The sequence below is a fragment of the Hemitrygon akajei genome, chromosome 1, assembly GCF_048418815.1.
Source record: "Hemitrygon akajei chromosome 1, sHemAka1.3, whole genome shotgun sequence".
NCBI lineage: Eukaryota > Metazoa > Chordata > Chondrichthyes > Myliobatiformes > Dasyatidae > Hemitrygon > Hemitrygon akajei.
The window spans coordinates 167,425,470-167,445,813 of NC_133124.1; the positions used below are offsets into that span (position 1 = coordinate 167,425,470).

Consider the following 20,344-nt stretch of genomic DNA (forward strand, 5'->3'; position numbering starts at 1 on the left):
CAAGCAAACAATGCCAACAGTCAAAATATCTGATAGGCACAATAGTAAAAGTGAAATATTTTGACTAGACAGCGTCAGCGCTCAGGTGGCTGGCAGTTTATTAGCAATGAACCACTGACTACCATTCTGTGTTTGTAGCTACAATTTCTAACACTACTGTAACAAGAAGCACTAACAGTGTAAATATGTTAAAGCTCTAAAATGTTTCAAAATTAATGGTTTTGGTATGTTTATTAATTAGAAAATTCATGGGTTCCAATTAGTACCTCATAATTATTTAACAATTACATTGCATTGATTTCAGAATTATGTTAGCATATTTTCATAACTACATTAAGATAATTTCAAAATTACATTAACATAAAGCAGCGTTACAACAAAGGCTCTACAGACGGAATTTGAGGTTTTGTTTCTCCAAAACTGAGAGTGGTAATGGACAGAATATGGAAAGATAGGGGCATTGTGAAGGCAGAAGTGATCGGCTTAGTTAGACATTTCATTAATTAGTTTAATTCGTCCGCACAATATCAAAGAAAGGTGAATGGAGAGAAAGAATGAACAAGGATAGAGAGGAGTGGGAAAAGAAGGGGTAGCATAGAGGGAGGAAAGTGGACAATAGGGATGGGTGATTGAAGAGACAGCTGGGAAAAGTGGAGAGAACAGAGTGACAGTCGTGTGACGAGGCGGAGTACAGTAACGGCTGAGGTCTGTCGGGTGGCATGAGTGATGGTTGAGGAGAGAGTGGGTGAATAGGACGGGTGATTAGAGGAAAGCGCACGGGAGCAATAAATGTGCAGAGCGTGAGGAGAGGGAGGAGGAAGGGTAACAGTTGGTGAACCGGTTCGGTCACCTCAACATCAAGGAAGGACATCAATCCATCACGGGGACTTTCTGCAATCTTCCCCTTGGCTTCCCATCCCGCCGTATATGGGAACATGTTAGCACCATTTCCTGGTTTCGGTCCGCTACTGGGCGGATCCAACCGTAGGCTAGCACCGGGTTCCACCAGCAAGATGCCCTTCCCATCTGAGGACGCCTTGAAATAGGGAACAGGACCTAAGCCGGGCAGTTGCTGCGTTGCACGCAATGATGAGGACATTGCTGGCACTCGCCCTGTTTCTGGGATTGGTCACCCAGGGTAAGTCAACTGCACCCGCCTTCGCACCTCACAACTTTCCCCGGGGTCGAGAGCGTATCGAGCTCCTGTCCATTCCTGAGAATGAACATAGGGGTACGGTGTTGACGATCGCACACGAAGTGACCTTCTCCGTGCGGTGCTCGCTGGATCCCGGGAACCTTCTTGAACGGGGTATCCTAGTGCCCATTGCCCTGGGAATTGTGTTCTTACGATGCCCCCCGCTGTTAACTGTGTTATTGTGCTCCTCTAAGGGAAGAGGTGTGGGGATCCACTCGGAATGACACTGGGATCTGACGCGCTGAGAAAAGTGCTCCGGCATCGTACGGTCACCCCAAGCGCTACCTAGCTTTTTCGGCGAGTTCGCCGTGCGGCTAACGGTGAGGAAATTTCTCCGCTCCAGCCCCAGCCGAGAGGCCCGTTCCCCTCCATCAGCTGGGACCCCAGTAGGGGAAGGAACGGCTTTAAGTCAGAGATTGTCGGTTGAATCTTTCAGCAACAGGTCCCGGAGGTCAGATGCCTTTCTCATGCCGTTGCCCGGACTGGCAAGTGTTGTTAGCGTTTTGTGTAGTAGCTTTTCTTCAGCCCCAGAAATTGTTCCTTTTTTGGGGGGGGGGGGGGGGGAATGGGTACACAATTCCGCAAAGATTAAATTGACTAGAACCGGGTGCGGGGGGCCTGGGACTATTTGGGAAGGATTTGTCTCCGATCCCTTAAGACCACAGGACCACAAAATACAGGCGCACAATTAATTAACTTGGCCCATCGAGTCTACTCCGCCATTTCATTATGGCTGACCCATTTCCCTCGCAGCCACAATCTCCTGCCTTCTCCCTGTATCACTTCATGCCTTTAAATAACCAAGAATCTATCAAACTCTGCGTTAAATACACCTAGTGACTTGGCCTCCCCGGCCACATGTGACAACGAATTCCATAGATTCCACACTCTCTGGCTAAAGAAATTCCTCCTCATCTCCGTTCTAAAAGGACGACCCTGTATTCTGAGGCTGTCCCCTCTGGTCTTAGACTCTCGCAGCATAGAAAACATACTCTAGACATCCATTCTATCGAGAACTTTAAACATTGGATTAGTTTCCATGAGATTCTCCTAATTTTTTCTGAATTCAAGTGAGTAAAGTCCCAGAGCCATCAAACGCTCCTCATATGATAAGTCTTTCAAACAGGAATAAATTTCCTGAAACTGCTTTGAATCCTTTCCAATGTCAGCACATCCTTTTATAGACAAGGGGCTCAAAACTGCTCACAATACTTCATCGGATGCCTCACTAGTACCTCATATTGCCTCAAAATTACATACTTGCTCTTATATGTTCCAGTCCTTATGAAATGAATGCTAACATCACATTTGCTTTCCTCACCACCGACGCAACCTAAAAATTAATCTTTAGGGAATCCTGCACGAAGACTCCCAAGTTCCTTTGCAACTCAGATTTTCGAATTTTCTCACCATTCAGAAAGAAATTCTACCCTTTTATTACATACATTTCCCGACACAGTATTTCATCTATCACTTGTTTGTCCATTCTCATATTCTGATCAAGTCCTTTTTTAATCTCTGTATCTCCTCAAACATACCTGACTCCTCAACTATCCGCGTATCATCAACAAACATGGCCAAAAGCCGTTGGTGGTGACGACTTCCGGTGGCTGTAATGGAGGAGGTTGCAGTAGCTGCCCCGAAATTATTCGCTTACTTTGCTGTTTAAACCTATCTCAGTGAGAGCACCATGAGTAGAAAACACTCTAGAAAAGAGGTTACTTTAGAGACTTTGGCTGAAATGTCTCAACAAATGTCAGAGAGACTCGAAAAATTGGATAAACTGGATGACCTGGAATCCAAGTTTGACTTGTTACAGAATTCCTTCAACCTGGTTAAATCTGAACTGAAAACGCTTAATCGGAAACTTGGAAGTATACAATAGACTGTGAATGACCATGAAATTCGTATTAAGCTACACGAAGAATCTCTGCCGGTGTAGCAGAAGGATATCGAAGGTTTCAAGAAAATTTCTAAAGAACAACTTAAAAAATACGACGCGTTACTGAAGAAAGTGACAGATTTGAAGACCAGGAACCGAAGGTGCAATATCAGAATTCTTGGGCTTCCTAAAAAACTGGAGGGTAATCAACCTATTGATTTTTGTGCTCAAATGCTGAAAGATTTATTCCCTGATATACTATCGGAACTAACAAAATTTGAGCGCGTTCAACGAGTTACCCCGCCTAATTGGGATCCTGCCAAACCTCGCTCTATTATCATTCGCTTTTATGACTATCAGATTAAAGAAGAGATCCTTCGTGAATCAAGGAAGAAACGCATATTACAATTTCGTGATCAACAGTTTCGGATCGTTCAAGATTATCCACCGGAAGTTCTAAGAGCTAGACAGGCTTTTAAAGAGGCCATGTCTGATCTTTTTAAGCTTGGCTGTCGCCTTTCTCTCAGAGATCCGTGTAAACTCAAATTTACTACTTCTGATAATAAGGTTTCATTGTTTTACGAAGTTGTAATCATTTGTTTGATTAAGTAACTGGCGCCTTGTTATCTTTCAAACTATGCAAAATATACAGGCAGACTGCATTCATTTTCTCAAATAAAAAACACAAAATGCTGGCAGAACTCAGCAGGCCAGACAGCATCTATGGGAGGAGGTAGTGACGACGTTTCGGGCCGAATCCCTCACTCGTGTTGCCTTTGAATTCATTTTCTCTTGTTGTTTTCCGCCTTTATATGGGTCCTCTAACGTTACTTTCTCGCAGCTCTTTTTAAACAAAACGTTATATTCTCTCAGTGTTCTTTTTATTTTTACCTTCCTTTTAGTAATTTGACTGAAAGTAATTATGTAGGGTGTACATGTAGTAATTACTGAGGAATGAAACTATAGTGCGTTTTGCTTTATTTTAAATTCATTCAGATTTTTCCTGTCTTTTGATTATTTATACACTTTTCGGTCTTTTACTGTTTTTCAATATTATACAATATTCTATTGCTGGTTTTTGTTTTTTTTCCATTATTTTACATTTTGTCATTTTGTTTTTTTTCTCCCTTGAATGCCTTAAGTTAGTCATGTAGGAAGTTATCTAAACCGCTTCCCTTTCTAATTATTTTCTATTTGTTTCTTTACCCTTTTGTTTGCACCCGCGAGTATATGTTGTTTTACTTATTGATTTTCCTTATCTGTCTTTCCTTTTTACCGAGACTAATACTTAAATTTTCCCATGGTTTTTTCTCGTAAATAGTGAACTTATTTACTTTGATATTTTGTTTTTGTATACATATATTTACAATCGTTTATTCAGCTCAGCTATACATATATATTTTTTGGAGCCAACGGAGTTTTGGGTTGCGAACGTTAGAAGAAGTTTTCAGTCTCCCTTGGCTGATTTTTTTTCTTTGGGGGAGGGAGGGGGGAAATGGGTTCTTCCAGAAAGCTGATTGGAGGTTTTTACTGTTTTATTTATTCGCTATCTACATGTCTGTGATTAGCTTTTATACATTACTAGAGGATACTTGATGGATTTTTTTACTAATATACTCAGCTTTAATGTGAAAGGTCTAAATAACCCTGTTAAACGAAATAAGATTTTCTCTTATATCAATGTAACCCCCTGGGTCGCATCAGGCTCGCTCAGCTCGTTCTCGTCTAGGGGGAGCAGCCTTCGGCCCCGCCAAACTGGGTAATCAGCTGGTGTGGATGCTGTGTGATGTCCCCGCCTCGCCCAAAAACAGACAGTACACCATATGCGACTAAATGAGTACAATTTATAAAGGTTACTATAACTAAGCGATTAATAACGATACAGTATATATGAAGGAAAAACAATAAAGAAAAGGCGCCAAACTTATCAAAGTCCAAACCACTTCGTGCACAACCGTTGGAGCTCGATTACTGAAGTCTTCTGGCCACCATTCGATCCCCTCCGAACTCCTCGACTCGCAGCTTAGGACCACCCGAAGTGGTCAACCAAGCACATCTAGCTTTATCTCCTTTCCTCGGAGTACCTCCTGGCCTTGGACCCCCGCTTGGGGTCCGTTCCTCGCCCAGCTTACAGCATCGCGTCCTTTCTCTCTCAACCCCTCGCGCCGATCTCCCCAAAAGCCCGCCAACAATAGTTTACAGACTCAGAAGAAAGAACAACATTAATCTCAATTGGTTTACAAAGGAATACAATTCTCGTTATCAGTAAATTTTAACCCAAGCAAGCTTCTAGCACTCTCTCGCAACAAAGAAGCATTCCTGCTTTTAACAAAACAAAGAAGCCATTTTGATTACATACACAGTAACAAAGAAAAAAGAAGAAACCCCCTTTACATCAGGAAACTTAAAACTCGTGTAATCTTTCTCCAAGAAACCTATATTCATAAAGATGATATTTCACGCTTTTTCAAAGGATGGAAGGGTATACATTTTCACTCACCTCAATCTAGATCGAGAGGCGTTTCTATCCTATTTGATCAGAATGTATCCTTTATTCAACATAATGTAATTTCTGATACACATAGGCGCTTTGTTATTGTTTTGGATAGTCTTGAGAATAAACTAATCGTATTTGCGAATATATACGCTCCAAATACAGAAGACCCCTTGTTCTTTGAACCTCTTTTCTCTTTTCTGCCTGATTTGAATCGGTATTCCTTAGTGATGGGTGGAGATTTTAAATTTTGGCTTGAACCTATATTAGATCGCTCTTCAAGTAAAACCCCTGTCACTAATAAATCAGTCCTATTTTTTAAATCTTCTCTATTTCAACGTGGTATTCTCGACGTGTGGCGTTTTTTACACCCCCAAGAAAAGGAATATTCATATTTATCTCAGGTTCATCATATGTACTCTCGGATTGACTACTTTTTTTTAGATAGAAACTTGCTTCCACTGGTTCGATCCTGTGATTATAAGGAGATTCCTTTGTCTGATCATGCACCTGTGCTTCTGGCTTTACGATTACCTGTTCATTCTGTATCAAATAGAAGTTGGCGTTTTAACTTATCATTGTTATCTGATATATATTTTCTAAAGTTTTTGGAAAACCATATTACTTTTTTCTCTAAAGAAAATTTTAAAGGAGATACTGCTGGTAATATGGTCTGGGATACTTCCAAAGCATATATTCGTAGAGAAATTATCTCTTACTCTACCTATATAAAGAAAAAAGCTGACAAAGAAAGGTCTGACCTAGCAGTGATATTAAAAGATCTTGATCGAAAGTATGCCCTATCTCCAGATCCAACTATATATAATAAGCGTATTGAAATCCAATCCAAGTATAATCTTCTGCTGACTTACCCAATTGAACGACAGCTGTTGAGAGATAAAACTCAATTTTACTTTCACGGGGATAGAACAGGATTAGCCAATCGCTTAAAATCTTTTACAGTTAATCGTCAAATCACAGAAATTTTTAAAGACAATGATACTAGGATATCTGATCATTCTGAAATTAACAACGTATTTAAAGACTTTTGTCTTAAGTTGTATCAGTCTGACTCTTCTTTAGATGATACCTATATGAATGCTTTCTTTAGTAATATTAACATTCCTACATTGTCTGCTGATAGCCTAACACAGTTAGATCAGCCTATTTCCAATGAAGAAGTGACTGAGGCTATACGTGCTTTACATTCTGGTAAGACCCCAGGACCTGATGGCTTTCCTGGGGAGTTTTATAAAACTTTCACTACGTTACTCACACCTTATTTATCCTCTGTTTTATTAGAATCCTTTAAATCAGGTAAACTCCCTCAATCTTTTTATGAAGCTTTTATTTCTCTTATTCTTAAAAAAATAACAATCCAGCTGAATGTTCTTCATACAGACGGATCTCTTCATTAAATGTTGATGCAAAAATCTTATCCAAAATCTTAGCTCGAAGACTTGAAAATATTTTACCATCTATTATACCACATGACCAGACAGGATTTATTAAAAATCGTTACTCACATTTTAATATACGTCGGTTACTGAATGTGATATATTCACCATCCAAAAAAATATCAGAGTGTATATTATCCTTAGATGCAGAAAAAACCTTTGATAGGATTGAGTGGAATTATCTTTTTAAGACCTTAGAAAAGTTTAATTTTGGGCCTAATTTTATTCGTTGGGTTAAATTAATTTACTTGTCTCCTACCGCTCAGGTTATTACTAACTCTCAAATTTCTAAGCCCTTGAAATTACAGCAGGGAACTAGACAAAGTTGCCCTATTAGTCCTTTACTTTTTGCTTTAGCTATAGAACCCTTAGCAGTAGCATTTCGAGAATCTAAGGACATTTCTGGTATACTAAGGGAAGGTATGACTCATAAAATTTCATTATACGCTGATGATATTTTACTTTTTATCTCTAACACTGAAACTTCTTTACCTTCTGTTCTTTCTTTAATTTCCCAGTTTAGTTCTTTTTCAAGATATAAGCTGAATTCACATAAAAGTGAGTTTTTCCTTTAAATGACCTAATGTCATCAAATGCCAAATTTCCATTCCAAGTTGTTACAAGTCAATTTACATATCTAGGTGTAACAATTACTAAAAACTTCAAGAATTTATTTAAAGAAAACTTAAATCCGTTATTGAATTATGTGAAAAAGACGCTTTCTAAATGGTCTTTTTCTTTATCTCTAATTGGCCAAATTAATTCGATTAAAATGAAGATTCTTCCTAAGTTTTTATATCATTTTTAGGCCTTAACTATTTTTATTCCTAAGACCTACTTTGATTCTTTAGATTCAATTTTAACATCTTATATTTGGAATAATAAGCAAGCTATTTTAAGTAAAGTTTACCTACAAAGAAATAAAGAGATGGGTGGATTAGCCCTACCCAATTTTAGGTTTTACTATTGGGCTGCCAATATAAGGAATATTACTTTCTGGTCTTATTATATTTATCGTAAAGATTGCCCATCATGGGTCTCCTTAGAAGTTAATTCTGTAAAAAATTCCTCTATTGTCTCTCTTCTTGGATCATATTCTTCTTTTTCAGCAAATAAAATAACAGATAACGTAATTGTTAAGCAAACTTTATGGATGTGGTCTCAATTTAGGAAATTTTTTGGTTTAGCGAATTTTTCATTATCATCTCCCATTCTCTTAAATTTTTTTTTATCCCTTCCATGACTGACAAAGTCTTTAAGGATTGGGATGAACTAGGTATTAAGTGTTTTTGCGATCTGTTTATCTCAGGATCTCTTGCTTCATTTGACCAATTATCAACTAAATTTGCACTCCCAAAAACACATTTTTACAGATACCTTCAAATTAGAGATTTCTTACATTTCGAATTAACTACTTTTCCTATAGGTCCTGATAAAAATTTACTGGACGATCTTTTAAATTTAAAACCTTTTGTTAATGGTTCTATTACCGGTATCTATAACTTGTTGATTGAATCTAGACAAGACTTTTTAGATAAAATAAAAAAAGCTTGGGAGGAGGACTTAAGTTGTCAGATTTCTGATGACAGATGGAATAAAATTCTTAAACGGGTTAATAAATCATTTTTCTCTGCTCGTCATTCTCTTCTACAATTTAAAGTGGTTCATAGAGCTCATATTTCTAAACAGAAGCTGTCCAGTTTTTATCCTAATGTTTCTCCACTTTGTAATAAATGCAACTCTGCTGATGCCTCTTTAATTCATATGTTTTGGTTTTGCCCTAAAATTGAAAAGTTTTGGCGGGAAGTATTCCATACCTTCTCACAAATTTTTAGGGTCCAATTTGACCCAAATCCCCTTACTGCCTTGTTTGGTATTATTGCAGATGAAGATATAACTTTAAATACTTCTAACCTACAGGTTTTAGTTTTTACCTCTCTTTTAGCAAGAAGAGCAATCTTGCTTAAATGGAAGGAGTCTACCCCTCCTACACATCTTCAATGGCTACGTGATATTATGTCTTATTTAAATTTAGAAATGATCCGCTGCTCAGTCTTAAATTCGAAACAATCTTTTTATGATATCTGGGGACCTTTCCTAAATTATTTTTCCAATTTATAAAGTTTAACAGTCCACAGACTTTTATGTATATTTTTATCTTCTCTTCTTAAGCGAATATGTTTTCTTTTCTAACTTATCCATTCTCATCCATCAGCTTTTTTCTTTAGTAGTTGGTAGGGGGTTGACTTTTTTTATATATAAAACATTTCTTTTATGATGTATGACCTATCTTTAAATTTTTGATTACAGAGTGGTATACCTTTATGTGTTATGCTATAACATTCTGATCAATTTTATTACAATATATGACTGTACACAAGTTATGTTGAGATGTATCTATGTGTAAATCTTGTTTTTTTTTCCTTCTGAATAAAAATATTGTAAAAAGAAAGAAAAGCCGTTAATTCCCTCAATTAAATCATTGTATGTAACGTAAAAAGAAGTGGTTGGAACACAACATCAGTGGAACACCACTAGTCACCGGCAGCCAACCAGAGAGAAAAAAAATCTCCCCTTATTCCTTCTCTGCCAATAGGCCAATGCTCTATCCATGCTCGCATCTTTCACGTAATACAATGGGCTCCAAAGTTATGAAGCAGACTCGTGTGTGGCATCTTATCAAAGGCCTTCTGATAATCCAAGTTCACGATATCCTCATATTCTGCTTTCAACGTCCAGTTTGTTGTTTCTTCAAAGAATTCCAATGGAAGGAATCTATCCTGACTTCACCATATTTTATCATGTGGCTCCAAGTATCCCGAAACCACATCTTTAGCAACGACTCCAATATCTTCACAACCTTTGAGGTCAGACTAACAGGCCTACAATTTCCTGTTTGAAGAGTGAAGTGACATTTGCAATTTTCCAGTCCTCCAGAAAAATGCCAGAATTCACTGATTCTTGAAAGATCATTACTAATGCCATCACAATCTTTTTAGCCTCCTCTATCAGAATGCTGGGGTGTAGTTTATCTGAACCGGATGACCTATCTACCTTCAGAACATTCACTTTCCCAAGCATCATCTCCCTAGCAATCGCAACTTCACTCACTTCTGCCCTCTGACATTCCAGAGCCTGCGGCATACTGCTAGTGCTTTGTACAGTGAAGACGTATTCAGTTCTTCCAACATGTCCTTGTCACTATTGCTTCTTTCACTGTGAGTTAATTACCTATTACTATCATTTTCCAGTGGCCGATTACAGTGAACTGCAGCTCCCAGAGCTGCTGTGTGCTATGTTCTTCGGTGCAAGATGTATGTGGAGGACAAAAACCGATAGCCTGGACCATGCAGCACATCCGCCCCACCTTCTCTACATTATTGGTTGGGTCTTTCATTAATAACCATCCCAGACCAACCGCGTTTAATCTTCTTTTTAAAAGATGCTATGCAGTAGGGTAGCAGTTTTGAGAAAATTTAAACGAAGTTGGGGATCAGGTGAGGGGTTTGCCAAACAGTCAGTATTTTGAAAGCGGTAGGATTGCATATCATCTGGGGTTTATTCTACCCGAAAGCGGGGAGCAACGGGGATCCTGTTTCTTCCAATGGACGGACGGCATCGTCACACAAATTACTCTGTGAAATGCATGGGGGTGAGTGGGTCAGAGACAGTGGTGTGGAAATTGGAGTAGGTTACAGAGATAGGGAGGTCTTTAGGGCCAATTGGGTTCACAGTGAGAGGGAAGTGTGAAGGGGCAGGATGGTGTTACAGAGTGAAATGGGTGTAGACACAGTTAGAGGAAGCTCTGTGCACAGATTTGTTCAAATTGTAACCCCACGAATAGTGTTGGTGGTGGCTGTAGAGTGGGGAGCTAAGGGGTAGAGGTAGGCTAAAGGGACGGGATGATGTTGAAGGTTTGGGAAAAGTATATCGAGAAGAGAGTGTGGGACTGGGGAGAGATGATAGGAGATGGGAGCTGGTGGATCGTTTCAAGGGAGAGAGGGTGGGAGAGGGGATTGGGTGGAGTGTTTATAGGGAGAGAGGAGTGAAGGGGAGGTTGGTGGGTTTTCACGGCCATTTGGCCGTGAGAGATCTCAGGAGCATCCCAGGACGTATTCTAACGGTATGTTCCTGACTCCTTTTCTCACTTCAGCCCACTCTCTCCAGTGTTACGCCTGCGACAGTTCCAGAGAGAACTGCAGCCTGGGTCAGAGAAACATCACCTGTAATGACACCTTGAACCTCACTTGCATCACCCTCACCATCCGGACGAAGTTTCTTTTACCGACTTCAGGTAGTACCAGGACCACCCAACAACTATTTGGAGTATAACAGGCGGAGTGGACAATTGAGGGGTAGGCGTGGCCCTGGCAAGTGAACAAAGAAGTGAATAGACACAATAATGAGGAAATGGATACAGACAGACATACTTTATTGATCCCGAGGGAAATTGGGTTTCGTTACAGCCAGGCCAACCAAGAATACTGTAAAAATATAGCAATATAAAACCATAAATAATTAAATAATAATAAGTTAATCATGCCAAGTGGAAATAAGTCCAGGACCAGCCTTTTGGCTCACACTCCGAAGGAGGAGTTGTAAAGTTTTATGGCCACAGGCAGAATGACTTCCTTTGACGCTCAGTGTTACATCTCAGTGGAATGAGTCACTGGCTGAATGTACTCCTGTGCCTAACCAGTACTTTATGGAGTGGATGGGAGTAATTGTCCAAGATGGCATGCAACTTGAAAGCATCATAGGGGGATTGAGAAGCAAGACTGGTGGACTGTGCGAGGGGAAGGCGAGCGTAGGATAAGAAGAAAAGAGAAGAGAACAGGGTCAGGGGAGCGTTGGGGGCAGGTAGGCGATGGAGAGAAAAGGAAGGGTAGGAGAATGAGATGGCAGATGCGGATAGAGTCATCGGAGGAGCGGGGGGGGGAAGGGATATTGAGGTGGTCAAATTGAACAGGGGGCAAACGGGTCAGGGAGAGAGTGAGAAGGTGACGGGATGTGGAAGGAAGAACGAGAGAGCTGAGAGACGAAGTGGGCCGGAGGACTGTGAGGGAATGTCAGACGGTGAGATTGGATAGGTGTTGCGAGCACGACGGGATGTACCAGGGACTAGTGTAACGCGAAGAGATGTCTCCACAGGATTAATTGAGTTCCAGCGAACGCTTTTTGGCTGCGGAATCTGCACCGATCTCATCTCCTTCAACAGCGGCCGGACTTCCGTCTTCGTGCACTCTGCCTGTTGTAACTCGGACCTGTGCAACAGTCAGGTGGAACCAGGTGCGGAGTTGCTAGGACGGTCCACACGCGCTCTCTTCGCTCTCCCTCATTCTTCTACCGCCATTTTTTCTTTCTCTCCACTCCTTTCTGCTGTCATCTCTCCTTCGCGACCCCCACTTCCCCTCTCCCTCACACTCTCTTGTTTCTCTCCCTCACATTTTCTGCCTCTTTGTATAAACATGCCGCATGCTGTCAATTAATTGATACCGACCCTTTCTGTACAGACGTTCTAATTTCTTTTCATGCACAGCAAGAACCCAAAACATGACGATCCCTCCGCGCCGACCCTTTCACAGCGTGGCACTCCCTCATCACTGGCACTCTCTGTGTGCCCCTTCCTCATCGCACCAGCTGCGGCGAGCGCTCTCACCTCAAGTGAAATCCTTCAGCACTCTGTCCTTTTCTTCTTTTAAAAAAGCGATAAACCTTTATTTACACATGACGTACACAAAATCCAAATGTTCAATATTTGAAAGACAGTGATAAAATTCAAATTAAAATATTGCTATATATTATCTATAAAACAGTCAACTTCCCGGGGCAGGGGGAGAGGAAACCGCTTCCAGAAATTCACCACTGGACCCATTGTGACCGCATGCTCCCTCTCCAACAACAGCCGGGCACGAACGTATCCTCAGAAGAGGAGCAGGCTGTTGGCTCTGGCAGAGCCCTCGAATATTCGCCGCATAAACCCGTGAATAGCCATTTTGGCCAGGCCCAAGAACAAGTCCACCAGTAGATTCTCTTCGGCCCGTCACCACCCTTTCCACACCACGGCGATCTCTCCTCACCAATCTTCTAACTGCACTCCATCCTCATTGCCCATCCAACAGTACTGACAATATTTAAGGCAGATCTATTCTCAATTTGCGTCCCGTACAGACTCATGATGGAGACGCCGCTAATATCATCCTCTGGTGCATAAAAACTGTACTCTGCATACCCCGTCTTTTTAAGCCTTTCAACATCCGATAGGTTTCAAAGAGATTCTCCAGTATTCTTCAAAACTCAGACGAGTACAGACCCAGAGGCACCAAACGCTCCTCATGTGTAAACACTTTCATTCACGGAATCATTTTCCTGAACCTGCTCTCCAATGATAGCTCGTCTTTTCTTAGAAAAAGGGTGCAAAATAGCGCAGAATACCTCAAGTTCGGTCCAAAAAATGCGTTGTAAAGCCTTAGCTTTACACCTTTGCTTTATTTATCCAGTCTTCTCGAAATGAATGACAACACTACATTTGCAGTCCTTATCACTGACTCAATCTGCAAGTTAACCTTTAGGGAAACCTGCACGAGAACTCCCAAGTCCCTTTGTATCTCTGACTTCTGACCCTTATCTCCATTTAGACAACAGTATACACCTTCATTCCTACTAGCAAAGTGCATGACCATACACGTTCATGTATTATCTTCTATCTGCCACTTATTTGTCAACACCCCTAACTTACCTGTCCTTCTGTGGATTCTCTTCTTCCACATCACTACATGCCCCTGCACCTATCTTCAGATCCTCCCCAAACTTAGCCACAAAAAATTCCATTCCGTTTCCCAAATCATTGACATACAACATGAAAAGAAGCGGTCTCGACAGCGGCGTCTATGGCACACCACTACTGACCAGCAACCAGCCAGAAAAGGCCATTTTTGTTACCACTTTTTGTCTCCAGCCAATCTTTGGGAGGGTGCGCTGCTGATCGAGCCGGCTGCTTTATACCAGACAGTGCCACGTGACTTGTGTGTTTATGTAGTGCACTCACCCAGGGAATTAAAGAAAGTCCCACTCAACCCCTGACCTGTAGAGGGCAGCACCATAATGTGGCGGATGTTGAACATAGAACAGTACAGCACAGTACAGGCCCTTCTGCCCACAATATTGTGCCGACCCTTAAACCCTGCCTCCTATATAAACCCCCACCTTAAATTCCTCCACATACCTGTCTAGTAGTCTCTTAAATTTCACTAGTGTATCTCTCTCCACCACTGACTTATGCAATGCATTCCACACACCAACCACTCTCTGAGTAAAAAACCTTCCTCTAATATCCTCCTTGAACTTCTCACCCCTTACCTTAAAGCCATGTCTTCTGGTATTGAGCAGTTTTGCCCTGGGGAAGAGGCGCTGGCTCTGCACTCTGTCTATTCCTCTTAATATCTTGTACACCTCTATCATGTCTCCTCTCATTCTCTTTCTCTCCAGAGAGTAAACCCTAGCTCCCTTAATCTCCAATCATAATGCATACTCCCTAAACTAGGCAGCATCCTGGTAAATCTACTCTGTACCTTTTCCAATGCTTCTGCATCATTCCTGTAGTGAGGCGAACAGAACTGGACACAGCACTCCACGTGTGGCCTAACCAGAGTTTTACAGAGCTGCATCATTACTCCACGACTCTTAAACTCTATCCCTCGACTTATGAAAGCGAACGCTCCATGAGCTTTCTTAACTACCCTATCTAACTGTGAGGCAACGTTCAGGGATCTGTGGACATGTACCCCCAGATCCCTCTGCTCCTCCACACTTCCAAGTATCCTGCCGTTTACTTTGTACTCTGCCTTGGAGTTTCTCCTTCCAAAGTGTACCACCTCACACTTCTCCGCGTTGAACTCCAACTGCCACTACTCAGCCCACTTCTGTATCTTATCAATGTCTCTCTGCAATCTTCGACAATCCTCAACACTATCCACAACACCACCAACCTTTGTGTCATCTGCAAACTTGCCAACCCACCCGTCTACCCCCACATCCAGGTCGTTAATTAAAATCACGAAAAGTAGAGGTCCCAAAACTGATCCTTCTGGGACACCACTAGTCACAACACTCCAATCCGAATGTACTCCCTCCACCATGACCCTCTGCCTTCTGCAGGCAAGCCGATTCTGAATCCACCTGGCCAAACTTCCCTGGATCCCATGCCTGCTGACTTTCTGAATAAGCTTACCATGTGGAACCTTGTCAAATGCCTTACTAAAATCCATGTAGATCACAACCACTGCACTACCCTCATCTATATGTCTGGTCACCTCCACAAAGAATTCTATCAGGCTTGTTAGACACGATCTGCCCTTTATACAAAGCCATGCCAACTGTCCCTGATCAGACCAGGATTCTCTAAATGCCCATCGATCCTATATCTAATAATCTTTTCCAACAGCTTTCCCATCACAGACATATGGCTCACTGGTCTATAATTACCCGGACTATCCCTACTACCCTTTTTGAACAAGGGGACAACATTTGCCTCCCTCCAATCCTCCGGTACTATTCCCGTGGACAACGAGGACATAAAGATCCTAGCCAGAGGCTCAGCAATCTCTTCCCTCGATTCGTGGAGAAGCCTGGGGAATATTCCATCAAGCCCCGGGGACCTATCCATCCTAATGTATTTTAAGAGCTCCAACACCTCCTCTCCCTTAATATCAACATGCTCCAGAACATCAACCTCACTCATATTGTCCTCACCGTCATCAAGTTCCCTCTCATTGGTGAATACTGAAGAGAAGTATTCATTGAGGACCTTGCTCACTTCCACAGCCTACAGGCACATCTTCCCACTTTTATCTCTAATCGGTCCCATCTTCACTCATGTCATCCTTTTATTCTTCACATAATCGAAGAATGCCTTAATCCTTTCTTGCTACCCTATATTCCTCAATAGACCCCTCTTATCCTAGCTTCCAAAACCTCATGTAGGCTGTCTTCTTCCACCTGACTAGATTTTCCACCTCACTTGTTACCCATGATTCCTTCACCCTACCATTCTTTATCTTCCGCATTGGTTCAAATTTATCCCTAACATCCTGCAAGATATCCCAAAATAACGATCACATGTCCATAGTATATTTCCCTGCAAAAACTTCATCCGAATTCACAGCCGCAAGTTCTAGGCATATAGCCTCATAATTTGCCCTTCCCCAATTAAAAGAATTCCTGCCCTCTCTGATTTTATCCTTTTCCATGACAATGTTAAAGGCCAGGGAGCGGTGGTCACTGTCCCCCAGATGCTCACCCATTGAGAAATCTGTGACCAGACCCGGTTCGTTACCTAATACTAGATCTAGTATGGCATTCCCCCTAGTAGGCCTGTCAACACACTGTGACAGGAATCCATCGTGGACTCACTTAACAAGCTCTGTCCCGTCTAAAACATTGGAACGAATCAGGTACCAATCAATATTGGGGAAGTTAAAGTCACCCATGATAACAAACCTGTCATTTTTGCACATTTCCAAAATCTGCCTCCCAATCTGCTCCTCGATATCTCTGCTGCTACCAGGGGGCCTGTATAATACTCCCAATTGAGTGCATGGACAATACCACCCAGGAAGTGGAGAGTGCCCTATCACATCCTGATTGGTCCCTTTAGACTGGAGGGTCCTTATTGGTCAATCTTCATAGGACCCCCATCTCTGACCCACACTGAGAACCTAGGGATGGGGAAAGGATTGCGTGTACCACTTACGGCTCAGTCTCTAATCAGAGATCATCTAAGCAAGCGAAGAGGCGGAAAGTGGGGACATCACCGAATATCAAGAGGTAGGACATGCTCTGGTGATGGTGTGCATTCCGTTTGCAGAGAAGGAGAATATGACATTGAATGGTCTGGAATGCGAGGGTTGTTTAACGTTCACGGAAACTGCGTGTAACCGATCGATGGCCGCTGTCAGTTGCCACGGGGAACAGAACCGTTGTATTCACGCCACAAGTATCATCGGTAAGTGCTGTCCTTCCACCCTACCCCCACCACGTCCATCCACAACACCGCTGAAGTTACACCACTTGGTCAATCCACCCATCTTTTGGGTTCTCTGCTCTCTCTGCAATCTTCTATTGACAACCTGGTATTTTGTACAACAAAGGATCAGGTCCCTCGTTCTACAATGCATTACCAAACGACATTAGTTTAATGACATCCAATCCATTCTGCCGACATAGTGTCCGTATGCCTGGATTCTCTGCTCATCGATATGTCTAACAGCCCTTTGACACGTCTCAGTGCTCTGCTCCACCAGCATCACTGAGTGCATCCCATGCAGCCCCTACTCTTTCTGTAGAAAATGCACGTGCCCCGTACATCTCCTGTGAACATTCCCCTCTCTCACTTTAAGTGCAACCCTCTGGTAATGGATATTTCTAACCTGGGATAAAATGATGCCAGCTGTATACGTTATCAATGCTTCTGATAATGTCATAAACATCTATGAGATGTCCCATCAGCTCCTGACTCTGCAGAGAAAGCAACCCAAGTGTGTCCTATCCTTCCTCATATCTCAGGCAGCATCCCGGTGAACCTCTTCTCCAAGCTCTCCATTGTCTTCGCATTGTTTCTGTAACAGAATGACCAGAACTTAATGCAATGCTCCAGACGCAGCCTTTTGAAAATGCCACGACACTTCCGGACTCTTGCACGTCAACTTTACTGCCATATCAACCAGTGCAACCACTTTCAATGAACATGGATGGGGACGTTAAAATCACTCGGCATCTCAATGCTGAAGAGGGCCCTGCCATTGTCCTTTCTATCTCCGTCTCTTTATATCTCACCTTCCAGAGTTCAACACGTTGCATTTGCCTGGGGTAAACTCCAGCTGCCATTTATCTGTCCATATCTGCAACTGATCTAGATCCTACCACATAATTTGGCAACACACACACACACACACACACACACACACACACACACACACACACACACACACACACACACACACACACACACACACACACACACACACACACACACACACACACACACACACACACACACACACACACACCAGGAGGTTCTCAGTAAGCCAGGCAGCATCTATAGAAAATTATAACCAGTCAACCAATTCTGTTATAGGGTACTTTCCCAAATCGTCCTCCTGCATTTTGGATGTGTTACTCTTGATTTCCAACATATGCCGAATAGCTTGTGCGTATCACTGGAAGACTTCTACACTATCCACAAGACCACCAATCTTTGTATTGTCTGAAAACTTACGAACTTATCCTTAAGTACTTTAGCCCAATAGTGGATATAGATCATAAACAGCCGTGGTCCCATTGCGGATCCATGAAACATTTCCTGTTCAGAGCCCGTCATTCCTCCTCATTTGGTTCGAGGGAAAGAACTCGTGAGCGTTGTTTGTTGACCTGACTCGTGAGAATGTGGCTAATGGACATCCTGTTTCCTTCTCCCACCATAGGCAACACCAGCCAGATCACCATGGGCTGTGCCTCGGAATCACTCTGCAATGAGCGGAACATCAATTTATTATTTGGTTTCAGACGCAGCAATGTCACCTGTTGCCAGGAAAACCGGTGTAATAATGGATTTCAGGATAACCCTAATACTACGATACCAGGGACAACTACATCATCGCCCACCACACAAACTCACAGCACTCCAAGGCAGAGCACTCCAGCACGCACCACATTGACAGTCACGGACAATAACACTGCTTCTGCCATTAATACCCAGCCTCTCCTCATCACCCTGCTGCTGGTATTGTGGGCGACTGTACTCTAGAGTGTTGCATTTTGATGGCAGTTACATCAACTTGCCGGGCATGAAGGGGGTCAGCAGTTGAGGAGAGAGGCAGATATTCTGCTTTCAGAGCCTCGAATCCACCCCTCAGCACTTCGCATCTCCTCCTCTCCACAATCCACTCTCCTGCCCTGCTGTCATTTCCTCAGCCTACATTCTCTCCCCTGCACAACCCTAGCTGGTGCTTCTTTATAAGTAACTTCTATCCAGTGGCAACAGGGGAAGTGGCAGAGGAAAGGGAAGTCCTCAAACGAATCTTAATGGCCTCCATATCTGATTTTCCAAGATAATCCCCATTCCACAATTGCTCATCTCAGCCTGTATTGGCCCCAAACATCCCTCTGCCTCCCCCAATCTACGCATGTCTGTATCAGTCTCCAAACTAATTCCACAACCCTACTCTCACCTCAAGGAGAGGATCAGGCAGAAGATTCAGCTTTCAAAGCATTGAATCTATCGCCCGTTTCCCTCCCCATCTCTCGCTCATTCTGACTTCTTCTCTCCCACAACCCGCTCTCCCTCTCCGCCGTCATTTCCACACTCCAACATCCCTCCCCTCCACAACCCGAGCTTGTGTCTCTTTTGTAGTATCTTTAATCCAGTGGGGCACGGGAGGGTACAGGGGGAGTGGAAGTCCTCAAGATAATCCCACTCTGCCCCATCTCAGACATCCCTCGCTGTGATTATTCTCCGCAGCCTTATATCTGCCCCAAATATCTCCCAGTTTCCCCAGTTCACATAGGTCTGCATCAGTCTCCAAACTAACCACACTACCCCGCTCTCGCCCAAGCCTGCATCCAGTCCCTCAAACTATTCCTATTCCCCGCTGTCACCCGCAGCCTTTTGTCAATTTCCAAACTAATTACACTATCCTTCTCTCCACTCTCACCTGTTAATGCCAAAACCCCACAGATCCGTATCTGTCCCCAACAGCTTTCAATTTACACCATTTACAACAGTCCTGTATCAGTCCCCGAACTAATCCCACTGCACTGCTCTTTCCCCACATCACCGTATCAGTCCTAAACTAATTCCACTTAACCGCGCTCTCATCTCTCTCTTGATCTCACTGTAAAACGAGCATTAAAAAACGCTTTGCTTTATGTAAATAAATATTGTAATGTTGGACTGGATTTGTTCTCGATGTGTCAGATAAAGTTCACTGTCCCGCTATTACTTACATTAATCCGCCGAGTTACTTGCCCCCTGTTGTATTTTTCCGGAAACTCTCAACAATATCTGGGGCGAAGCAGCCGCTCCTTCGGCACGCCACCCACATAAGCTAAACACCCCTTCCTCTACCACCGGCGCACGGTGTTCACTGTCTACATAACGCACCGCGGTTACTCACCAGGGCCACTCCGACAGCCCTTTCCCAAACACCCACTTCTCCCGCACAGCCGGAAAGACGAGGGCAGCAGGAGTAGCAGTGGAATACCACACCCCGAGGATTGCCCCTCTACCGTAATCCCCCAGAAATCTGTCTACAGTTCGT

The 20,344-nt window shown here is 42.8% G+C and overlaps 1 protein-coding gene across 1 annotated transcript; it reads left to right on the top strand.

The window, feature by feature from the left end:
- Nucleotides 1–1,030: 1,030 nt before the first annotated feature.
- LOC140732168 (urokinase plasminogen activator surface receptor-like) lies at nucleotides 1,031–19,974 on the top strand. The gene is made up of 5 exons (XM_073054414.1): nucleotides 1,031–1,138; nucleotides 11,182–11,322; nucleotides 12,180–12,317; nucleotides 16,894–17,031; nucleotides 18,509–19,974. Exons 1-5 carry the CDS (start codon nucleotides 1,087–1,089, stop codon nucleotides 18,829–18,831), a joined length of 792 nt encoding a protein of 263 aa, XP_072910515.1. The 5' UTR covers nucleotides 1,031–1,086; the 3' UTR covers nucleotides 18,832–19,974.
- The last annotated feature ends 370 nt before the right edge of the window (nucleotides 19,975–20,344 follow it).

Coding starts and splice junctions, on each gene's coding strand:
- LOC140732168 (XM_073054414.1), top strand. CDS start 1,087: ATGATGAGGACATTGCTGGCACTCGCCCTGTTTCTGGGATTGGTCACC. Junction 12,318..16,893: donor CAACAGTCAGGTGGAACCAG/GTGCGGAGTTGC, acceptor TTCCGTTTGCAG/AGAAGGAGAATATGACATTG. Junction 17,032..18,508: donor TCACGCCACAAGTATCATCG/GTAAGTGCTGTC, acceptor CTCCCACCATAG/GCAACACCAGCCAGATCACC.